The sequence below is a fragment of the Somniosus microcephalus genome, chromosome 6, assembly GCF_052327205.1.
Source record: "Somniosus microcephalus isolate GS21.2 chromosome 6, FLI_Smic_1.0, whole genome shotgun sequence".
NCBI classification, from domain to species: domain Eukaryota; kingdom Metazoa; phylum Chordata; class Chondrichthyes; order Squaliformes; family Somniosidae; genus Somniosus; species Somniosus microcephalus.
The window spans coordinates 9,151,799-9,172,566 of record NC_140992.1 but is presented as its reverse complement, the minus strand read 5'-3'; the positions used below and the strand labels follow the sequence as shown (position 1 = coordinate 9,172,566).

The window sequence follows — 20,768 nt, the reverse complement described above, 5'->3', positions numbered from 1 at the left end:
GACTGTGATAGTTTTTTCCGTGGTGGTTGAGGACATTTTTATTACCTCTGGCCACTTTGAATGTGCATCCACCGCAATTAAAAACATCAAGTCCATAAAGGGGCCAGCAAAATCAATGTGCACCCTTTGCCATGGAGATGAGGGCCACTCCCATGGATGTAGAGAGGCTTGTGGTGGGGCGTTTTGGACCTTCTGACATCCTGTACAGCTCTTGGTCATCTCTTCGATTTCTCTATCGATTCCCGGCCACCACACACACGCTCTGGCTAGGTTCTTCATTTTTACCCCTCCCAGATGACCCTCATGAAGCTCATTGAGCACTCTATCCTTCAATTTGGGTGGAATTACTACTCTGGATCCACACGTCAAGGTTCCTCTGCACACTGACAGCTGTTCTCTTCTCGGCGAGAATGCTGGCAGCAGTGGTTCGCCATGTGCTGGCCATCCCTTTACCGTTAAATCATAGACCCAGGAGAGTGTCGGGTCATTTCGTGTTTCCTTTTCTATGTTTGCATTCGTCACAGGGAGACATTCGACTATAGTCGAGTGGAATAACTCCACTGGATCCACTGCCAGTTCTTCTTCCACCGTCGGCAACGGTAGGCGCGACAATCCATCAGCATTCCCATGCTGTTTAGTTCCTTTGTACTCGATGTCATATTGGTGTGCCCCTAGGAAAAGGGACCACCTCTGTAGCCGTTGTGCCGTCATTATCGGTACGCCCTTCTGAGGGTTGAAAATGGAGACGAGAGGTTGATGATCAGTTAGTAGAGTAAATTTCTGATCGTGCAGGTAGTGATTGAACTTCTTCACCCCCCACACCAGGCTGAGGGCCTCTCTGTCAATCTGGGCGTAGTTACGCTCGGCTGAAGTGAACGAGCGTGACACAAAAGCTATCGGCCTCTCTGAACCATCAAGGAATTTATGTGACAGTACCACCCCAATGCCGTAGGGAGACGCATCACACGCCAGTCTTATCGGTAGTGATGGGTTGTAGTGAGCCAATACTTCTCTTGAAGTGATTAGGTCCTTACTCTTCTGAAAGGCCCGCTTACATTCATCGCTCCATTTCCATGCTACTCCCGTTCGTAGTAGGGCGTTCAGTGGATGCAGAATTGTGGACAAATTCGGCAAAAACTTATGGTAGTAATTCACCAATCCGAGGAATGACCTCAGTTGTGACACATTTTCAGGCGCTGGAGCCTTAACCACCGCTTCAATTTTGTCAGGGGTCTTATGCAACCCCTCTTCATCAATCACGTGGCCACAATACGATATCTGTTTCTTAAAAAACTCGCACTTGTGGCGATTGGCTCGTAGCCCATGTTCACGTAGTCTAGTGAGCACCTGCTCTAGGTTGGCAAGGTGTTCACTGTCATCTTCACCTGTCACTAGGATGTCGTCTAATTAACACTGAGTCCCCGGAATCCCTTGCAGGACTTGTTCCATCGCTCTTTGCCATATCGCCAGAGCTGATGCTACTCCGAATACCAGTCGATTATACTGGTAAAGACCTTTGTGAGTGTTTGTCGTGAGATACTTCCTAGAGGATTCTTCAACCTCCATCTGCAAATATGCTTGTGCTAGGTCAATTTTTGTAAAACGCTTCCCTCCAGATAGTGAGGCGAAGATATCTTCTATCCTTGGAAGAGGATATTGTACTGTGTGAAGGACTGGGTTCACCGTCACCTTGAAGTCCCCACAGATGCGAACCTTCCTTGGCTCCTCAGACTTATTGTTTAAGGTTTTCTTCATGACAGGAACGATGGGTGTCGCCCACTCGCTCCAGTCTACCTTAGATAACACGCCTGCATTCTCCAGATTCTCCAGCTCTGCCTCGACGGCTGGGCGAATTGCATATGGTACCGGTCTTGCTTTGAAAAACTTGGGAATTGCATTCTCTTTTTTTATCGAGGCGGTTATGCCTGTAAGAGTTCCCAGTTCTTGTTGAAATACCTCTTTGGCGTCAGCTAAGATTGTTGACAATCGCCCAGGAGTGACGTCGTCATCCTTTTTACCAGCCACCGTCGGTGCCTGAATGGAGTGCCAGTCTAAACTTATCTTTCTGATCCATTCACGTCCCAATAACGGTGGTCCACCATCTTGCAGAATGTAGAGATACAATTTCCGTATTTTCTTGCCGTTGTATTCGACAGGCACCCTTATTTTTCCTCTGGGATATACTTTTTGCCCCGTATACGTCCTCAAGACAATGGATGTCTCTCTCAAGGGTATGTGTGAGAATAGCCGCTCGTAGTCTCGTCGATTCATGACGGTTAGCGCTGATCTTGTATCCAATTCCATTTTGACTTGGGACCCTGCTATCGTGAGGGTGACCCAAATGGTTCGGAGATCCTCTTGCGATTACGTTGTGAAGTTTGAGACAGCTTAGTCTCTTGTTCCTGGATTCACTATCGCTCATCTGGTCTTCGGAACTACTGTCCATCATCTTTTGTACTTTCCTGTACGGTTCCTTAGTAGCCTTTTTGTTGTCGTTGGTCTTCTTCCCAGACCTGCAAACTCGTGCAATGTGTCCCATCTTTCCACATTGCCTGCATATTTTGTCCTTGGACCAGCAGTCCTTCTGGTCATGATTTGTTCTGCCGCAGCGATAACATTTTGCAAATCCCCGTGTCATTTCGTGGGTGCCGTATTCCTGTGGCTTTTGTTGTATTTCCGCAGCTCCCCTTGCTGCTGCTTCGTACGATACTGCCACGCTGAAAGCCTTATCTAGCGTCAGCTCTTTCTCTGAGAGTAACCTCTTCTGGGTTCCTTCACTCAGGAGTCCACAGACAAATTTGTCCCGTAATGTATCTGCCAGTCCTGCTCCGAACTGACAGTGCTTTGATAGCTTGCGCAGTTCCGTAAGGTAATCAACATTGCTCTCATTTTTATGCTGATTTCTCCTGTGGAATTTAAATCTTTCTGCTATCAGCAGCGGTGTAGGATTTAGGTGTTCCTGTAGGATAGCAACAATTTTGTTAAAACTCTTCGCCTTCGGTTTGGCTGGAGTAATCAGGTCTCGCAATAGGCCGTACGTTCTTGCGCCCATTAAATTTAGCAATACCGATGCCTTTTTCTCATCGGCTATTTCATTTGCCTCGCAATATACCTTGACTCTTTCCACATACGTGGTCCAGTCTTCTATTGCATTATCGAAGGCAGTGATATCGCCAGTTTTTGGCCTCTTGAAAATCTAAGATGGCGCCTCCCGCGCTTTGCCTTCGTCCCCAATGGATCAAAATGGCGCCTCCCGCGCTTTTCCTTCTTCCCCGCCGAGTTAAGATGGCGCCTCCCGCGCTTTCCCGCCGCTGCCGCTGCTGCCAACGCTGTTGCTGGCGATTATATTTATTTTACTATCCTGTAATGGCGACGCCCTATGGTCTTCGCGCCTCCCCGAATGCTGCTGCCAATGCCGCGCTCCGCGGTATTTTAATTTTTCTATCGCGCTTCAATATTTGCTCCGTTAATTGAAGAACCGTTCCCGTCGTGGAGCAGACCCTCTGGGACACTTCCCTCCCTCTTCTTGGGTCCGAACGCTGCCCGGCTTCGAAGCACCGGCCGCGCCCTGTGTGCTCTACCCTCTCTCTCTCTCTTTCTTTGCTTCCCGACTCGCTGCCCGGCCCCGTTGCAGAGCCACCCGATCGAGCTCTAGTCCGCCGCAGCCCAGGAAGGATCAGTGCACTACCTGCCACCAGCCCGATTAGCGAGGAAACCAGAGACTGGAGAACCATGCCTGGCTCTCGACAGTCTCTCCTGCACTTTTCAATTCGATGATTTGGAGGGCGGTTGCCCACGGTCGACGCCCATTTCTCGAGTTTCTTTGGATTATTTTTTTTTTTTTCCTTCTGGCTTCGACCTTCAATAACATCGTCTGAGGTGCTGCCGAGTTGCAGGTAAGTTCGTTTCTTACTCGTCGCCAGTATTATGTCCGTGTATAATTGAGACACGGACTGCAGGAGTTGATTATAACAAGTCTTTACTGAATGGAGACAACCTGGAAACTGAAACTACAGAAGCCTGCTAGGGCCTTTTATACAGGGGTGGTCACTGCCGGTACTGCAGTCTGAGACCAGTTATTCCCTTAAAGGTACATACACAACAGGCGCTATAGAAATGCAAGTTTTTTCTTTGTACTGCCAATTAGCAACACTCCATTGGCCCATAAATCATTCCCCTGTCTCGGATGCACGAGATGAGGGAGAACTATGGGATGGGCAAGCGTTGCTCTGAAGTGTATAGTACTAAAGTTTCTACAATCTGTCTTATTGATTGAGTCGGGGCTGTACTCCAAGCTGCTCCAGTGCAAAAAAGAAAATTGCTTTTCCTTCACTTTGTGTATAAAATGTGTCCCAGGTGCCCTTCTTAATAGGTTGTCATTATGCCCATCCATCTTGCTGTTCCATTCATTCCCTCGTTTGCATCGTGCTTGTGCTGGCTCTCTGAAAGAGCTATCCTATTATTTCCACACCCCTCTGCTCATTCCGCATAGTCCTGTTAATTTTTCCTCTTTCAGTATTTAAACTAATTCCCTTTTGAATCTGCTTCCACCACCCTTTCAGGCAGCGCATTCCAGATATAAATAATCATAAATTGCTGCGTAGACACATTTCTCCCCCCTCTTTCCCCCTCCCCCCCAAGGCTTTGTTTTTGACAATTATTTTAAATCTGTGTCCTCTGGTCACTGACCCTTCTGCCAGTGGAAACAATTTCTCCTTATTTACTCTATCAAAACCCTTCATAATTGTGAACACCTCAATTAAATCTCCCCTTAACCTTCTTTGCTCTAAGGAGAACAATCCCAGCTTCTCTAGCCTCTCCCGGTAACTGAAACCCCTTAACCCCGGGGCCATTCTGCTAAATCTCCTCTGCACCCTCTCCAAGGCAATCTGACAACTTCATGGCCACTATTTACTGATCCAGTGTTTTTTATTTCCAGGTTTGTTCATTTTAAGCTAAATTCAAGTTGTCAAACTGCTGTGGTGGGATTTGAACTCGCTTTCTTTGGAGACCCTACCCACCCCAGCCTGTTCGCCCTCCTGCCATCTGGGAGACGCTACAGATGCATTCGCACCCGTACGACCAGATTTAGGAACAGCTTCTTTCCCAGGGCTGTCATCCTACTGAACTCCACAAATAAACTCTAAAGCCTGCAAATCTGCCAATGCACTTTATTATGGTTATGTTTATGTTAATGTATTACAAGCCAAATGTATGTTGAATGTTTAAATGTCTTAATCCAAATGTACACTCTCGGGAGCCGCAAGCCTACATTTCGTTGTACTGCACTTGTGCACTAACAATGACAATAAAAGTTGATTTGATTTGATTTGATTTGGTTACCAACCCAGTAACATGACCCCTGCATTACCATACCCCGTTCCTTTCAACAAAAAAAAGTTTTGGCAGTGGGTGCCATTGAGTGCTACATCGACGTTTACAGTGGATATTTGGGCAATAAATGATCTCCTGAGCCAGGTGTCCGTCTGGTTGCACCTTCTCCTTGAGTCTGAGGGTCGTAGGTTCAAGCCCCACTCCAGAGACTAGACTGACACTCCCGGTGCAGTACTGAGGGAGTGCTGCACTGTCAGAGGTGTCATTTTTCGGATTAGATGTTAAAACCTCTCGGGTGGATGTAAAAGATTCCACGGCCACTATTCCGAAGAAGAGCAGGGTAATTCTCCCTGGTGTGCTGGGGCCAATATTTATCCCTCAATCAATATCACTAAACCAGATTATCTGGTCATTATCACATTGCTGTTTGTGGGAGCTTGCTGTGCACAAATTGGCTGCCATGTTTCCTACATTACAACAGTGACTACACTTCAAAAAAGACTTCATTGGCTGTAAAGCGCTTTGGGACATCCGGAGCTCGTGAAAGGCGCTGGAGAAATGATGCTGCTTCTCCATTCTTTAACTTCAAGTTCACAGAAATGTGAAACTGAATAGCACCTTGTTAATTAACACAATAAGCTGTTTATATCTAATCTACATTTATTTACCCTGTAAGTGGTCAAACCACTTTCCAGCTCTTAAAATATCAAACACCGCTTTAAACGTTAATGCTGTATTCTGCTTTACAGCTTCTTCAATGTTCTTGATTAAAGATGTAAGATATACCATTTGGAACAAGTTGCTATTTATGCTGCAATATCCCTTGGACAATAAAATTCACATAAATTTTGCAATCATTTATTTAAAGAGTTAGGATGAGGCTCTGTGGTTGGACGAGCCATTTTTTCTGCATGTTTGTAATAGGTGCTGTCGCTGTACGTGTGGCCGTGACATCTCGTGCCCTGAGTATCATTTTGTCTGTGGTTGTGTCACTGGGCTGGGCTGGGCCGGGTGATCAAGTACAGAAGGAACCACAGCAGGAAATGACCTGCTTTCTTTCTTTCTTTCAATATGCTAATTGTTCACTGAGATCCTTGCACGTTACGCTTCGTTCCTTTTCCACATTACAACAGTGCCTATATTTGAAAAAGTACTTCATTGGCTGTAAAGCGCTTTGGGACGTCCGGTGGTCATGAAAGGCGCTGTATGTGTCAGCTGTGGCTCAGTGGGTAGCACATTCGCCTCTGAGTCAGAAGGTTGTGGGTTCAAGTCCCACTCCAGAGACTCGAGCACATAAAGCTAGGCTGACACTCCCAGTGCAGTGCTGAGGGAGAGCTGCACTGTCGGAGGTACCGTCTTTCGGATGAGACGTTAAAACCGAGGCCCCGTCTGCTCTCTCAGGTGGACGTAAAAGATCCCATGGCACTATTTCGAAGAAGAGTAGGGGAGTTCTCCCCGGTGTCCTGGCCAATATTTATCCCTCAACCAACATAACCAAAAACCCCAGATGACCTGGTCATTATCACATTGCTGTTTGTGGGAGCTTGCTGTGCGCAAATTGGCTGCTGCGTTTCCCACATTATAGCAGTGACTACACTTCAAAAATACTTCATTGGCTGTAAAGCGCTGTGAGATGTCCGGTGGTCGTGAAAGGCGCTATAGAAATGCAAGTCTTTCTATTTAAATGCAAATCTTTCTTTTCTTTCTGTCTGTCTTTTTTCCCCTTTTTCCTTTTTTCCCCTTTTTCCCCCCCCCCCCCCTTCCCAGCCATGGTTCAGACTGAACCAGACTGTTGGCAATTGCAGTGTCCTTTTCAACCCTGAGCTGAGCTTCCGAACCCATATCCTGTCCATCACCAAGACCACCCACATTCACCTCCGTAACATCATCCGTCTCCAACCCACGCGCTCCCAGAGCCCCAATTCTTCCAGTTTAAAATTCTCATCCGTGGGTTTAAGTCCATCAATGGCCTCGCCCCCCTCCCTATATCTGTAATCTCTTCCAGCCCTTCAATTTCCACACCTCAATTTTCATTTCTTTTACTATAGAATCATGTACCTCCCCTCCTTTAAAGCCAGCCTCTTTGACCAAGCTTTTGGTCAACCCTCCTCCTATCTCCTCCTTTTGTCTTGTATGTCCATGAAGCACCTTGGGACTTTTATTTTAATGTGAAAGGTGCCATATAAATGCCAGTTGTTGCAATCCTCCTCCACCTGTTGTGTCTCTTATCTCCTCGCATCTCAGACTTTGCCCTTTTTTTGTTTCAGGGCAATGCATGGACTGGGGGGTGGACAACATCAGTAAAATGAGAGCCTATGATGGGGAGCCGGCCAGGATAAGCTGCCCTCTCTTCCTGGCGTACATCAAGTCCAACTACAGCACGGCCCATGGCTCGGGACTAACGTTGGTCTGGTACAAAACCAGGCAAAATGAAGACCTGGAAGAGCCGATAGACTTTCACGAGGCAGAGAACCGGATCACGAAGGAGAAGGATGTGCTGTGGTTTTGGCCAGCGTTTGCTAACGATTCTGGGAACTACACCTGCATGTTGAGGTACTTGTCTGAAACTCTGCTTGACTTGAAGGTTTGGTCATTTTAGCAAGGCTTCTTGGAATGGTTTGCCATGGAGGCTGATGGCTGTGATATCATAGAATCAATACAGCACAGAAGGAGGCCATTCGGCCCATTGTGCCTGTGCCTGTGCCGGCTGTCTGGAAATTAGTCCCACTCCCCTGCTCTTTCCCCATAGCCGTGCAATTGTTTTCCCTTTCAAGTATTTATCGAATTCCCTTTTGAAAGTTACTATTTAATCTGCTTCCACCGCCCTTTGAGGTAGTGTATTCCAGATCATCATAACTCGCTGTATTTATATAAAAAAAATCTCTTCATCTCGCCTCTGGTTCTTTTGGCAATTCCCTTCACTCTGTGTCCTCTGGTTACCGACCCTCCTGCCAGTGGAAACAGTTTCTCTTTATTTACTCCGTGTCAAAACCTCTCGTGTGTGCAGGACAGGAAGTTCTTTATGCTGTAAGTAGGCCAGAACTTCAGAGAACTGTATAAGAGGAACTGGCACCAGTTTCATTCTGCTTCATTCAGTTCTGAGGTTTGTCACCACAAAGTGGCGAGTTTGGTTCGAGCTGGTTGCCAGGTCCACGTCTGAAATAGGACAGGGGGTGGGGCCGGAGCTGGGCTTGGGGCTGGCAACTTTCTGAAGATGGTAAATGCCATATTATTTCAGCTGTAAACTGGTATCGGGGGACTGCGGTTGGTGTGGATGTTTATTTGATTCATTATTGGCAGGCTTTCTTCTGTCCTTGTCCTCCTCTTACTCATCCTCTCTTTTCCTCAGCCTCTCTCTCTCTCGTGCTCTCACTTTCTCTCTTTTCTTCACCCCTTCTCTCTCACCAGGAATTGAACAATTAACTCCATACCTAATGCTCTTTCCCCCACTCTTTCCCCCCCTCTCTCCCCCCCCCCTTTCTCTCCCCCCCTTTCTCTCCCCCCTTTCCCCCCTCTTTCCCCCCTCTTTCCCCCCTCTTTCCCCCCTCTTCCCCCCCCCTCTTCCCCCCCCCTCTTCCCCCCCCCTCTTCCCCCCCCCTCTTCCCCCCCTCTTCCCCCCCTCTTCCCCCCCTCTTCCCCCCCTCTTCCCCCCCTCTTCCCCCCCCTCTTCCCCCCCCTCTTTTCCCCCCCTCTTTTCCCCCCCTCTTTTCCCCCCCTCTTTTCCCCCCCTCTTTTCCCCCCCTCTTTTCCCCCCCTCTTCCCCCCCTCTTCCCCCCCTCTTCCCCCCCCTCTTCCCCCCCCTCTTCCCCCCCCTCTTCCCCCCCTCTTCCCCCCCTCTTTCCCCCCCCTCTTTCCCCCCCTCTTTCCCCCCCTCTTTCCCCCCCTCTTTTCCCCCCTCTTTTCCCCCCTCTTTCCCCCCCTCTTTCCCCCCTCCTTCCCCCCTCCTCCACCCCCCCTTTCCCCCTCCTCTTTCCCACCCCCTCTTTCCCCCCCCCCCCGCCCTCCCTCTGGAACCCACAACCTCTGACTCCGAGTGTAGGAGTGCTACTGACTGAACCAATGTGGGTGAATGCTCTGCGTAGTGAACCTTTATCAGTATTGGAGAAAGGGACGGTGTATGAACCTCCTTTTACGAACGGGTGCAAGAGTCGGGGGGGAAAGGGAGTAAATTTTCCCCTGTAAACATGGCTGCATTTAATAGAATGTTCTACCATGTTTATTCCATCCCAGAAACACCACATATTGTCTGAAGGTGGCAGTGCCTCTGCTAGTCCTTCAGAAGGGACCTGATGACTGTACCAGCAATGAGATGAGCTTCCCCGAGGAGATGAGCTTCCCCGAGGAGCTCACTATCGGTGAAACCAGACACCTGAGCTGTCCGGACACTGCCAATTTCTCCAAGACTTCAGTCAACTCAACTATTGCCTGGTACGAGGTATGGAGCATTAGAGGTTTCAATTGCAACGGCTGTCCTATCTATGACTTGGGAGGTGATGGTGTTCCCATGTGCCTGCTGCCCTTGTCCTTCCAGGTGGTAGAGGTCCCATTAGAATCATAGACTGGTTACAGCACAGAAGGAGGCCATTCGGCTCATCGAGCCCGTTTTTTCTTACGTCGCCTTTGGTTCTTCTGCCAATCACCTTAAATCTGTGTCCTCTGGTTCTCGACCCGTCTGCCAATGGGAACATTTTCTCTCTATCTACTCTGTCCAGACCCCTCATGATTTTGAACACCTCTATCAAATCTCCTCTCAATCTTCTCTGCTCCAAGGAGAACAACACCAGCTTCTCCAGTCTATCCACGTAACTGAAGTCCCTCATTCCTGGAATCATTCTCGTAAATCTTTTCTGCACCCTCTCTAAGACCTTCACATCCTTCCTAAAGTGCGGTGCCCAGAATTGGACACAATACTCCAGTTGTGGCTGAAACCAGTGTTTTACACAGGTTCAATGTAATTTCCACAGTTTTGTACTCTCTGCCTCTATTCATGAAGCCCAGGATCCCATAAGCCTTTTTAACTGCTTTTTCAACCTGCCCTGCCACCTTCAACAATTTGTGCACACATACCCCCCAGGTCTCACTGTTCATGCACCCCTTCATGATTGTACCATTTAGTTTATATGTCATCCTCCTCATTCTTTCTACCAAAATGTATTACTTCACAATTTTCTGTGTTAAATTTCATCTGCCCATTTCAGCAGCCTGTCTATATCTTCCTGAAGTCTATCACTCTCCTCCTCACTGTTCACTATACTTCCAAGTTTTGTGTCATCTGCAAATTTTGAAATTGTGCCCTGTACACCCAAGTCCAAGTCATTAATATACATCAAGAAAAGCAGTGGTCCTAGAACCGACCCCTGGGGAACACCACTGTGTACCTTCCTCCAGTCCAAAAAACAACCGTTCACCACTACTCTCTGTTTCCTGTCACTTAGCCAATTCCGTATCCATGCTGCCACTGTCCCTTTTATTCCATGGGCTTCAACTTTGCTGGCAAGCCTATTATGTGGCACTTTGTCGAACACCTTTTGGAAATCCATGCACACAACGTCAACCGCATTACCCTCATCAACCCACTCTGTTACCTCATCAAAGAACTCAATCAAGTTAGTTAAACACGATTTGCCTTTAACAAATCCATGCTGACTTTCTTTAATTAATCCACACTTGTCCAAGTGACTGTTAATTTTGTCCCTGATTACTGTTTCTAAAAGATTCCCCACTACCGAGGTCAAACTGACTGGCCTGTAGTTGCTGGGTTTATCTTTACACCTTTTTTGAACAATGGTGTAACATTTGCAACTCTCCAGTCCTCTGGCACCACCCCCGTATCTAAGGAGGATTGGAATATTATGGCCAGTACCTCCGTGATCTCCTCCCTCAATTCCCTCAGCATCCTGGGATGCATCCTATTCGCTCCTGGTGATTTATCTACTTTAAGTACAGCCAGACTTTCTAATACCTCCTCTTTATCAATTTTTATCCTATCAAGTGTCTCCACTACCTCCTCCTTTACTATGTCTATGGCAGCATCCTCTTCCTTGGTGAAGACAGATACAAAGTACTCGTTTAGTACCTCAGCCATGCCCTCTGCCTTCATGCATAGGTCTCCTTTTTGGTCCATAAATCAGCCCCACCCCTCCTCTTACTACCCTTTTACTATTTATATGCCTATAGAAGACTTTTGGATTACCTTTTATGTTGGCTGCCATTCTAATCTCATACCCTCTCTTTGCCCCTCTTATTTTTTTTCACTTCTCCTCTGACCTTTCTATATTTAGCCTGATTCTCAGATGTATTTGCAACCTGACATCTGTCATACTCACTCTTTTTCTGCTTCTTCATATTCTCTATCTCTTTCACCATCCAGGGAGCTCTGACTTTAGTTGCCCTGCCTTTCCCCCTAGTGGGAATGTACCTCAACTGTACCCGAACTATTTCCTCTTTAAAGGCAGCCCATTGTTCCACTACAGTTTTACCTGCCAATCTTTGATTCCAGTTTACCTGGGCCAGACCCGTTCTCGTCCCACTGAAATTGGCCTCCCCCCCTCCCCACCCCACCAGTTAAAATTTTTTTACTCTAGATTTCTCCCTGTCCTTTTCCATAGCTAATCTAAACGTTATGATACTATGATCAATGTTCCCTGAATGTTCACCTACTGACACTTGCTCCACTTGACCTACCTCATTCCCAGAACCAGATCCAGCAATGTCTTCTCCCTCGTCGAGCCGGAAACATACTGATCAAGAAAGTTCTTCTGAACACACTTCAGAAATTCTTCCCCTTCTCCGCCCTTTACACTATTACGATCCCAACCCATTCAAGAAGGATAAGATTAGGTGGACCAAAGATGGCCGCCTTTATGACTATCATGTGATTTGATGATATAAGTTTTTGTATTTTATAAACGTTATTGGAAGAAAGGAATATACACGGACCTGGTGCTAATTGTGCTGATCTCTTCCTTTCTTTCTCCTCCACTCTCTTCACAGTGTCAGCTGTGGCTCAGTTGGTAGTACACTCGCCTCTGAGTCCCACTCCAGAGACTCGAGCACAGAAATCCAGACTGACACTCCCAGTGCAGTGCTGAGGGAGTGCTGCACTGTTGGAGGTGCCGTCTTTCGGATGAGACGTTAAACCGAGGCCCCGTCTGCCCTCTCAGGTGGACGTAAAAGATCCCACGGCATTATTTTGAAGAAGAGCAGGGGGAGTTATCCCCAGTGTTCTGGGGCCAATATTCATCCCTCAACCAACGTCACTAAAAAACATTATATGATCATGATCATATTGCCGTTTGTGGGAGCTTGCTGTGCACAAATTGGCAGCCCTGTTTCCTACATTACAACAGTGACTATACTTCAAAAAGTACTTCATTGGCTGTAAACCGCTTTGGGATGTCCGGTGGCGGTGAAAGGCGCTATATAAATGCAAAGTTTTTCTTTTCTTTACCTAGGGGTGTCATAGAGTTGGGAAAGTCAAGGACCTGGTGAGCGAGATTGAGGGGGGTGAGCTGGCGTTCCACATAGTAAGAGAATACCACAAAGCAAAGTACACCTGTATCCTAACAGTGACACGGAGAGGCCGCCCGTACCATCTGACCAGAACGGTCGTTGCCTCAATTTCTGGTAAAACTTTCACTTGACCGAAAGCGCAATTGTTTTTTGGGGGCCCAAGTCCTGGACTAGTTGCCAGGCTGGTGATTCCTATGCTAAAATGAGATTTTGTTTGACCACAGCGAGCCAGAATGAGTTGAAGCCCCCGATTTTAATCCAGCCAACTGCTGACCAACAGATGGAAGTGGAATACGGTGAGCATGGTCCTTTGTCAGTTGACGTTTGCTTTGGCCAAATGCGGTGGAATAAGATGATTTCAATAATGTGCCAGTAAATTGCCTGTGAGATTGTCAATGGTCAAGTTGATGACTATAATTTCTTGTATACAAGATGGGGAATGAGTTAAGAGAAAGATTTCAGAAACTTGCTCCACAGCACCACCTAGTGGCCAGAGGCTGCAACTACATCGTGACTGTTGACGTAGCAATTTACAATGGGGAAATGTTGACAGGAAAACATGACCAAAACAGAAAGCAATGGTTGTGAATGGGAAGTATGTGGCCCATGCAGAATTTTTAATAATACCTGTACCTTTTTTAATAAACAGCCCTACAAATAATTTGTTTGAAAGTGTGACATGCTGTAAATGTTGTGTTATGGCCACACATTCCTTTCTTTATCAGAGATCACCAAATTAAAGCACGAGAGAGCAAAGTTTCCTTTTTTCGCTTGGTATATTTCCTCAGATTGTGACATTGCTAGCACTTATCTTTTTTATTTTCAATCTTTCTCCAGATCAGGAAGTGAATTTAACCTGCAAGATTTTTTTCCATTACATCAGAAATTCACCCACTAATGTCTGGTGGACCATTGATGGGAAACACGCGCAGGAATTGGCTCCGACAATAAAAACATTCTGGAGGTATTTATCCGCCAGTCGCCCTGCAGCTGGGTTCCTAAGTTTAAAAAATAAATAAAATAAAGTTTCCGCAAATTACATCAACAGAGTCAGCCACACCGGGTTAAAAGATCGGGGAATTTTAAAACGCAAGTGGGTTATGGCCTAAACCACTTGCGCTCCTGTTTCCCACCATCTTTTACTCTGTTTCAGAAATCACTCTGCCCGTATGCAGGCCCCACCCACAAAACTGGCTGCGTCCCCGGGTCGAAATTGTGGGGGGTTTTATTTATTCGCTTATGGGATGTGGGCGTCGCTGGCAAGGCCGGCATTTATTGCCCGTCCCTAGTTGCCCTTGAGAAGGTGGTGGTGAGCCACCTTCTTGAACCGCTGCAGTCCGTGTGGTGAAGGTGCTCCCACAGTGCTGTTAGGGAGGGAGTTCCAGGATTTTGACCCAGCGACGATGAAGGATCGGCTGATATATTTCCAAGTCAGGACGGTGTGTGACTTGGAGGGGGACTTGGAGGTGGTGGTGTTACAATGCGTCTGCTGCCCTTGTCCTTCCAGGTGGAAGAGGTCGTGGGTTTGGGAGGTGCTGCCGAAGGAGCCTTGGCGAGTTGCTGCAGTGCATCTTGTAGATGGTCCACACTGCAGCCACGGTACGCTGGTGGTGGAGGGAGTGAATGATTAAGGTGGTGGATGGGGTGACAATCAAGCGGGCTGCTTTGTCCTGTATGGTGTCGAGCTTCTTGAGTGTTGTTGGAACTGCACTCATCCAGGCAAGTGGAGAGTATTCCATCACACTCCTGACTTGTGCCTTGTAGATGGTGGAAAGGCTTTGGGGAGTCATGAGGTGAGACACTCACCACAGAATACCTAACCTCTGACCTGCTGTTGTTGCCACAGTATTTATGTGGTTGGTCCAGTTAAGTTTCTGGTCAACGGTGACCCCCAGGATGTTGATGGTGGGGATTCGGTGATGGTAATGCCGTTGAATGTCAAGGGGAGGTGGCTAGACTCTCGATTGTTGGAAATAGTCATTGCCTGGCACTTGTGTGGTGCGAATGTTACCTGCCACTTATCAGCCCAAGCCTGAACGTCGTCCAGGTCTTGTTGCATGTGGGCATGGACTGCTTCATTATCTGAGGAGTGGTGAATGGCACTGAACACTGTGCAGTCATCAGCGAACATCCCCATTTCTGATCTTATGTTGCAGGGAAGGTCATTGATGGAGCAGCTGAAGATGGTTGGGCCTAGGACACTGCCCTGAGGAACTCCTGCAGCAATGTCCTGGGGCTGTGATGATTGACCCGGACTGGCGAGTTTCCGCCCATTGCGTCCCTTCGGGATGGGCCCTGGAATTGCCCTCGTTTTATTTATTTTGCCGCACAGATTGAAATCACTCGCTGCTCTTATTGACGTGACTTATATTATTTTTGTAAGAAGTCACACAACACCAGGTTATAGTCCGACAGCTTTATTTGAAATTGAAAAGTGATTTCAAATAAAGCTGTTGGACTATAACCTGGTGTTGTGTGACTTCTTACATTTGTCCACCCCAGTCCAACTCCGGCATCTCCACACCATGTATATTATTTTTAACTTCTTAACCAGATCCATGCTATTTAAAACTATAAAGGCAGGGCACACGGTAATGGAGAGAAAGTGTCCTTGCCTTTTGATGTTCAGCCTCACTCCTGAAGGAAACCGTTTTCTCAGTGGTTTTTCTAGGACCCCTCCCCAGATACTCTGTTCCCCAGTGACTAGTTGCTTACGCCTGTTGGCACCGCTCCATTACACTGACTCGTGGGGAAATTATAAATTCGGATTATGCAAATGAGTTTGGGCGGAAACTTAACTTCAAATCGGAGAAGCAGCGCCAGTTCAAGCACATTTTGGGCGCAATTTCTCAAATGCGCCCAAAGTGGAAGCTTGCCCTCGCTGCCCCCAAAAAAATATTTAAAAATTGTGCCAAAGTTGATTACTGCTGTGTCATGTGATGCTGTCTAGTTAATTGTGAGAAAGTTACCAAACATTTTTGGGTAGCTATGTACCAGAGAATTAAAACCTTAAGGAAGAGTTAGGCCCAAGAATGGGCACCTTCTCCACCAAGCCCAAAGTCACCCATTTATGAAGCATTGACAGAACAGGCTGTCTTAGAACCAACATGTTCACAAGCCTTGCAAAGAAAGCAAGTACAGTACTTGGGGAGTCCAAAGAAATAGCGTGTGTCCTGTGAACAGGGTGCTATTGTGTGGCTTATTTGGCAGCACCTCCCAAACCCACGACCTTTACCACCTAGAAGGACAAGGGCAGCAGGCGCCTGGGAACACCACCACCTCCACGTTCCCCTCCAAGTCACACACCATCCTGATTTATAAGTATATCGGCCGTTCCTTCATGGTCGCTGGGTCAAAATCCTGGAACTCCCTCCCTAACAGCACTGAGAGTACCTTCACCACATGGACTGCAGTGGTTCAAGAAGGCGACTCACCACCACCTTCTCAAGGAGCAACTAGGGATGGGCAATAAATGCCAGCCTTGCCCGCGACGCCCACATCCCATAAGCTAATTTTTTTTTAAAGCGTCCTTTGAATCAGAAGGTCATAGGTTATGTTCCATTCCGGGCCTTGAGCATTTAATAAAGGCCGACACTTCAGTGCAATGCTGAGGGAGTGCTGCACTGAGGGGAACTTGTTTGGACGAGATGTTAAACCCATGCTCCATGTTCGGGTGGATGTAAAGGATCTTGGAGCACTATTCGGGAGAAGAGCAGGTGATTGCCTTGCAGTCTGAGCTCACTCATCCCTCAACCAGCACCACCTCAAAGAAGTCATTTATCAGATTGACGTTTGTAGGATCTTGTGCACAAATTAGCTGCTAGCCCTGCCTACATAACAGTGACTAAAGGGTGTTCATTGGACATGAAGCACTTGGCATGTATTTAGGGTGTGATGAGGTGCTTTACAAACACAAGTTATTTCTTTCTTTACTCTGATAACTTTATCTTGCCCATAATTATCCCTTAACCAACACCACCGAAAAACGCATTAACTTGTCATTTATCTCGTCGTTTGTGGGGTCTTGCTGTGTACAAATTCACTACATCACGGCAGTAACTAAACTTCAAAAGTACTTCATTGCCTGTGAGACGCTTTGGGACGTCCTGAGGTTGTGAAAAGCGCTGTTTAAATGCAAATCCTTTTCATCCTCGTACTCCTCCTCCTCTTCTCTGTCCTATTGTTGCCACCCTCACCCTCCGCCTTCTCACTGGCACAAATGTGACGGGGCAAATAGCAGCCTGCTGGGCTGTAATTTCTATGCCCCTGAAGGTGCTGACCCTTGCTAAGGTAACATTCTGTGGGCTCTGGTTGCCCACCAATACCGTACCCCAGTGACCATTCTTGGTGACTGTTGGCAGTCGATTTCACTATGGAGAGTGACTCATGAGTAATAGGGGCAGGCGGAGGTCATACGGTCCCTCGAGCCTGCTCTGCCATTCAATAAGGTCATGGCTGATCTTTCCCTTGATTCCCTTAGTACCCAAAAAGTTAGTTATTCTTCAAAATAATTAATTGTACAGGAAACTCTTGTTTAAACGGCACCTAAATATCTGGAATTCTCTGTTAACCAGCAAAATTCATACTCCGAAAACAACACCTCAATAACCGGAAATGTTGCCGAGTCCGAGTCTCCCGCGGTGGCCGAGTTAGTCAGTGGGGGGTAGTTCTCCAAACTGCCACTACTCGGCTTCTTAGCGCTGTCGGAAGTCCGAACACCTCAATAACAGGAGTCTGACTCTCCCGCGCTGCCGGGAGTCTGTTCCGATCCGCCATTTTTCTGTGTGTCTCTCCATCTTTATCGTGAATTATCTCCCCCATCTTGCATTATGGAATTCCCAAAAGTTGGTCCAAGTACTGTACTTAATCAAACATCTTCCAACAGCCATTTAACACAACACTCTGTAGGTGAGTACCCAATTACTGTATACTGCACATTTCTTGATTTTTGTTTGTTAAAAATAGCTTCGGTAGATAACCCTCTCCATCATCCCGAATTTTTAATCAACCGGCACCATCCCGGTCCCGTCAGTGCCGGATACCAGAGAGTTTCCTGTACGTGAAGCACTCTTAAGATCTATCTGAGATATGATGAGGTGCTCGATAAACACACTGCCTCTTGAGTGGTAAACGTTTTACTTCATGCAAGGCAACAGTGAGCAGGGCTGAGGCGCGAAGATTTCCCCCCCTCCCCCCCCCGGGCAGGAAGATTTGGTGAGTTCCAGAAAGCTAACGGTCCGCCTTTCCTTCTTCCAGCGAAGAGTTGTTGCAACTCAAGGACAAGACAATTACAAATACAATAAGCATCAAAACTGTGACCCTGAGTGACCTCCAGAGGAACTACACATGCTTTGGGAAAAACAGCAAAGGATTGAGGAGTGTGCAGGTGACCTTAGTCCGGAAAGGTATCTTTTACTTGAACATGCAAGGGACCCCCTCCTTCCGCTAGCTTTAATCTGATTCACTCTCTCCAACACCCCATAAATATATATATTGGAGCCCTTTTGAACACATAAGAACAGAACGGGTTGCACCTGAACCAGAGCGGGACAAATATCCTTGCGGGGAGGTTTGCTAGCACTGTTGGGGGGGGTTTAAACTAACTTGGCAGGGGGATTGGATACAGAGGGTAGCTGAAATAGGGGGTGATGTGCTGCCAATTATAGAGAAAAAAACAAGTCAGCTTGGTAGACAGGGAAAATATATAAGGGCAAGGCTGGATGGCATCTATTTTAATGCAAGGAGTCTTGCAAATAAGGTGGATGAACTGAAGGTGTTGATAAACACATGGGAGTATGATATTGTTGCTATCACGGAGACATGGTTGAGGGAGGGGCAAGACTGGCAGCTCAATATTCCGGGGTACAGAATCTTCAGGCGAGACAGAGGGGGAGGTATAAGAGGAGGGGGTGTCGCAATATTAATTAAGGAGTCAATTACTGCTGTAAGGAGGGATGATATATTAGCAGGTTCCTCTAATGAGGCCATATGGGTGGAGCTTAAAAACAAAAAGGGGGCAAGCACTTTGCTGGGAGTGTACTATAGGCCTCCAAACAGTCAGGGGGAGATAGAGGAACAGATGTGTAGGCAAATCTCAGAGAAATGTGCAAATAATAGGGTAATAATAATGGGGGATTTCAACTTCCCCAATATTAACTGGGATAGTCAGAGTGTGAAAGGCTCAGAGGGTGTAGAATTCTTAAAGTGCATCCAGGAGAGCTTTTTGAGCCAGCATGTAGAAAGTCCTACAAGAGAGGGGGCGGTACTGGACCTAATTCTAGGGAATGTGGCCGGCCAAGAGGAAAAAGTGTTAGTAGGTGAGTGTTGTGTATGTAACCTGTTCCACCTTAAGAGAGCTTAAGCCTGTTCCACCTTAAGAGATGTACTACTTTCTCAGGCTGCTGTAGACGTAATACCGGGGGTGAACACACCGGTATATAAGCACTGTGCAGTAATCTTGTATTCAGTATAGTCCCTACCTCCAACCAGTAAAGACCTGTTTTTATTGTTACTCATTAGTCTGTTTTAATTAACTAAATAATTCACAGACTTAACACTGGCGACGAGTCAGGTTCTTACCCTGCGGCAGTTATTCCACGGCGGTTGAAGAGAGGTTTCAAACCTCACCACTCACCACCCCACTGGAAGTGACAGGCATTAGGACCCTGAAGCCTCCATCAGCTTGTGAACCGGAGTAGAAGACAGGACTGGGGAAGAGAGAGGTATAGGGCGATAGCGATCGGCAGATAAGGGCCGGGCCGCTTTCAAGTGCGAGGCGCAGCCGGGCCATCGATCGCATCCGCTGATAAGGGCCGCACTCGGGGGCTGAAGGGAGACGGCGTCGGGGGACGGGTGAAGACCGCCAAGTGCGGGAAAACCGCCATTTTGTGGGCGGAGGACGACGGCAAGAGCGGGAAGCCGCCATCTTTGATAACAAGTAAAGAAAAGAAAATCTGAGAAATTGCAAATCTACAATGCCTAAACACGGGAATATTACCACCTTTGATAGTGACCTCGAAGATTGGGCCATATATGTTGAAAGAGTAAAAAATTATTGTAAGGCCAATAAAATTCGTGACCAAGATAAAGCTCTAACATTATTAAATTTAATGGGTGCGAAGACATACGGGCAATTGAAACACCTGTTATCACCAGATGAACCGGCGGATAAGACGTTCGATGAGATTGTTACTGTCCTGAAAGATCATCTAAACCCCACGCCGCTGATGCTAGCGGAACGATTTAAATTTTACGACAGAAGGCAGCTACAGCATGAAAGCAATGCTGAATATTTGCTGGAATTGCGTAAATTAGCGAAATATTGCCAGTTTGGAACGGGACTGACAGAGGCACTTCGAGACAAATTTGTGTGTGGTTTATTTAAACAGGATACACAAAAGCGACTGCTCGAGGAGAATGAGCTGACGCTTGAGAAGGCGGTCACTATGGCAGCAGCACACGAAGCCGCAGCGAGAGGCACGGCAGTAATGCAGCTACGGTCACCGGAGCTCAGTGCACACAAATTGGGTGTGAGTTCTGGCAAATGTTATCGTTGTGGAAAGACAACGCATGATCAGAACCAGTGTTGGTTTAAAAACCAAGAATGTAGAACTTGTGGTAGGCTTGGACATATAGCTAGAGTATGCAGGTCAGCGAAGAAGACCAGCAACAAGAAGTCACCGCAAGGGAAATACGCAAAGGTACACAAGGTGGCCGAACAGGAGTCTGATTCAGACGCAAGCAGTATTGAACTGGCTAGCTTAAGGGTACTCAACGTTGGTAAGGGTGCAGACCTCCAGACAATTTGGGTTACTCTTCAGATAGAAGGAGTCCAAGTAAAAATGGAATTGGACACTGGATCGGCATTGTCGGTCATGAATAAGAAAGATTACAGAAGGTTATTCCAACATATTCCCCTACAG

The 20,768-nt window shown here is 47.1% G+C and overlaps 1 protein-coding gene across 1 annotated transcript in view; it reads left to right on the top strand.

The window, feature by feature from the left end:
* Nucleotides 1-20,768, top strand: part of il1rap (interleukin 1 receptor accessory protein) — a 101,489-nt gene that overhangs the window by 53,110 nt on the left and 27,611 nt on the right. The window contains exons 5-10 of the mRNA XM_085989692.1: nucleotides 7,602-7,887; nucleotides 9,565-9,769; nucleotides 12,789-12,960; nucleotides 13,071-13,142; nucleotides 13,684-13,810; nucleotides 18,103-18,251. Of these exons, the coding sequence (XP_085845818.1) occupies nucleotides 7,602-7,887; nucleotides 9,565-9,769; nucleotides 12,789-12,960; nucleotides 13,071-13,142; nucleotides 13,684-13,810; nucleotides 18,103-18,251 (1,011 nt within the window). The remainder of the gene's footprint in view (nucleotides 1-7,601; nucleotides 7,888-9,564; nucleotides 9,770-12,788; nucleotides 12,961-13,070; nucleotides 13,143-13,683; nucleotides 13,811-18,102; nucleotides 18,252-20,768) is intronic.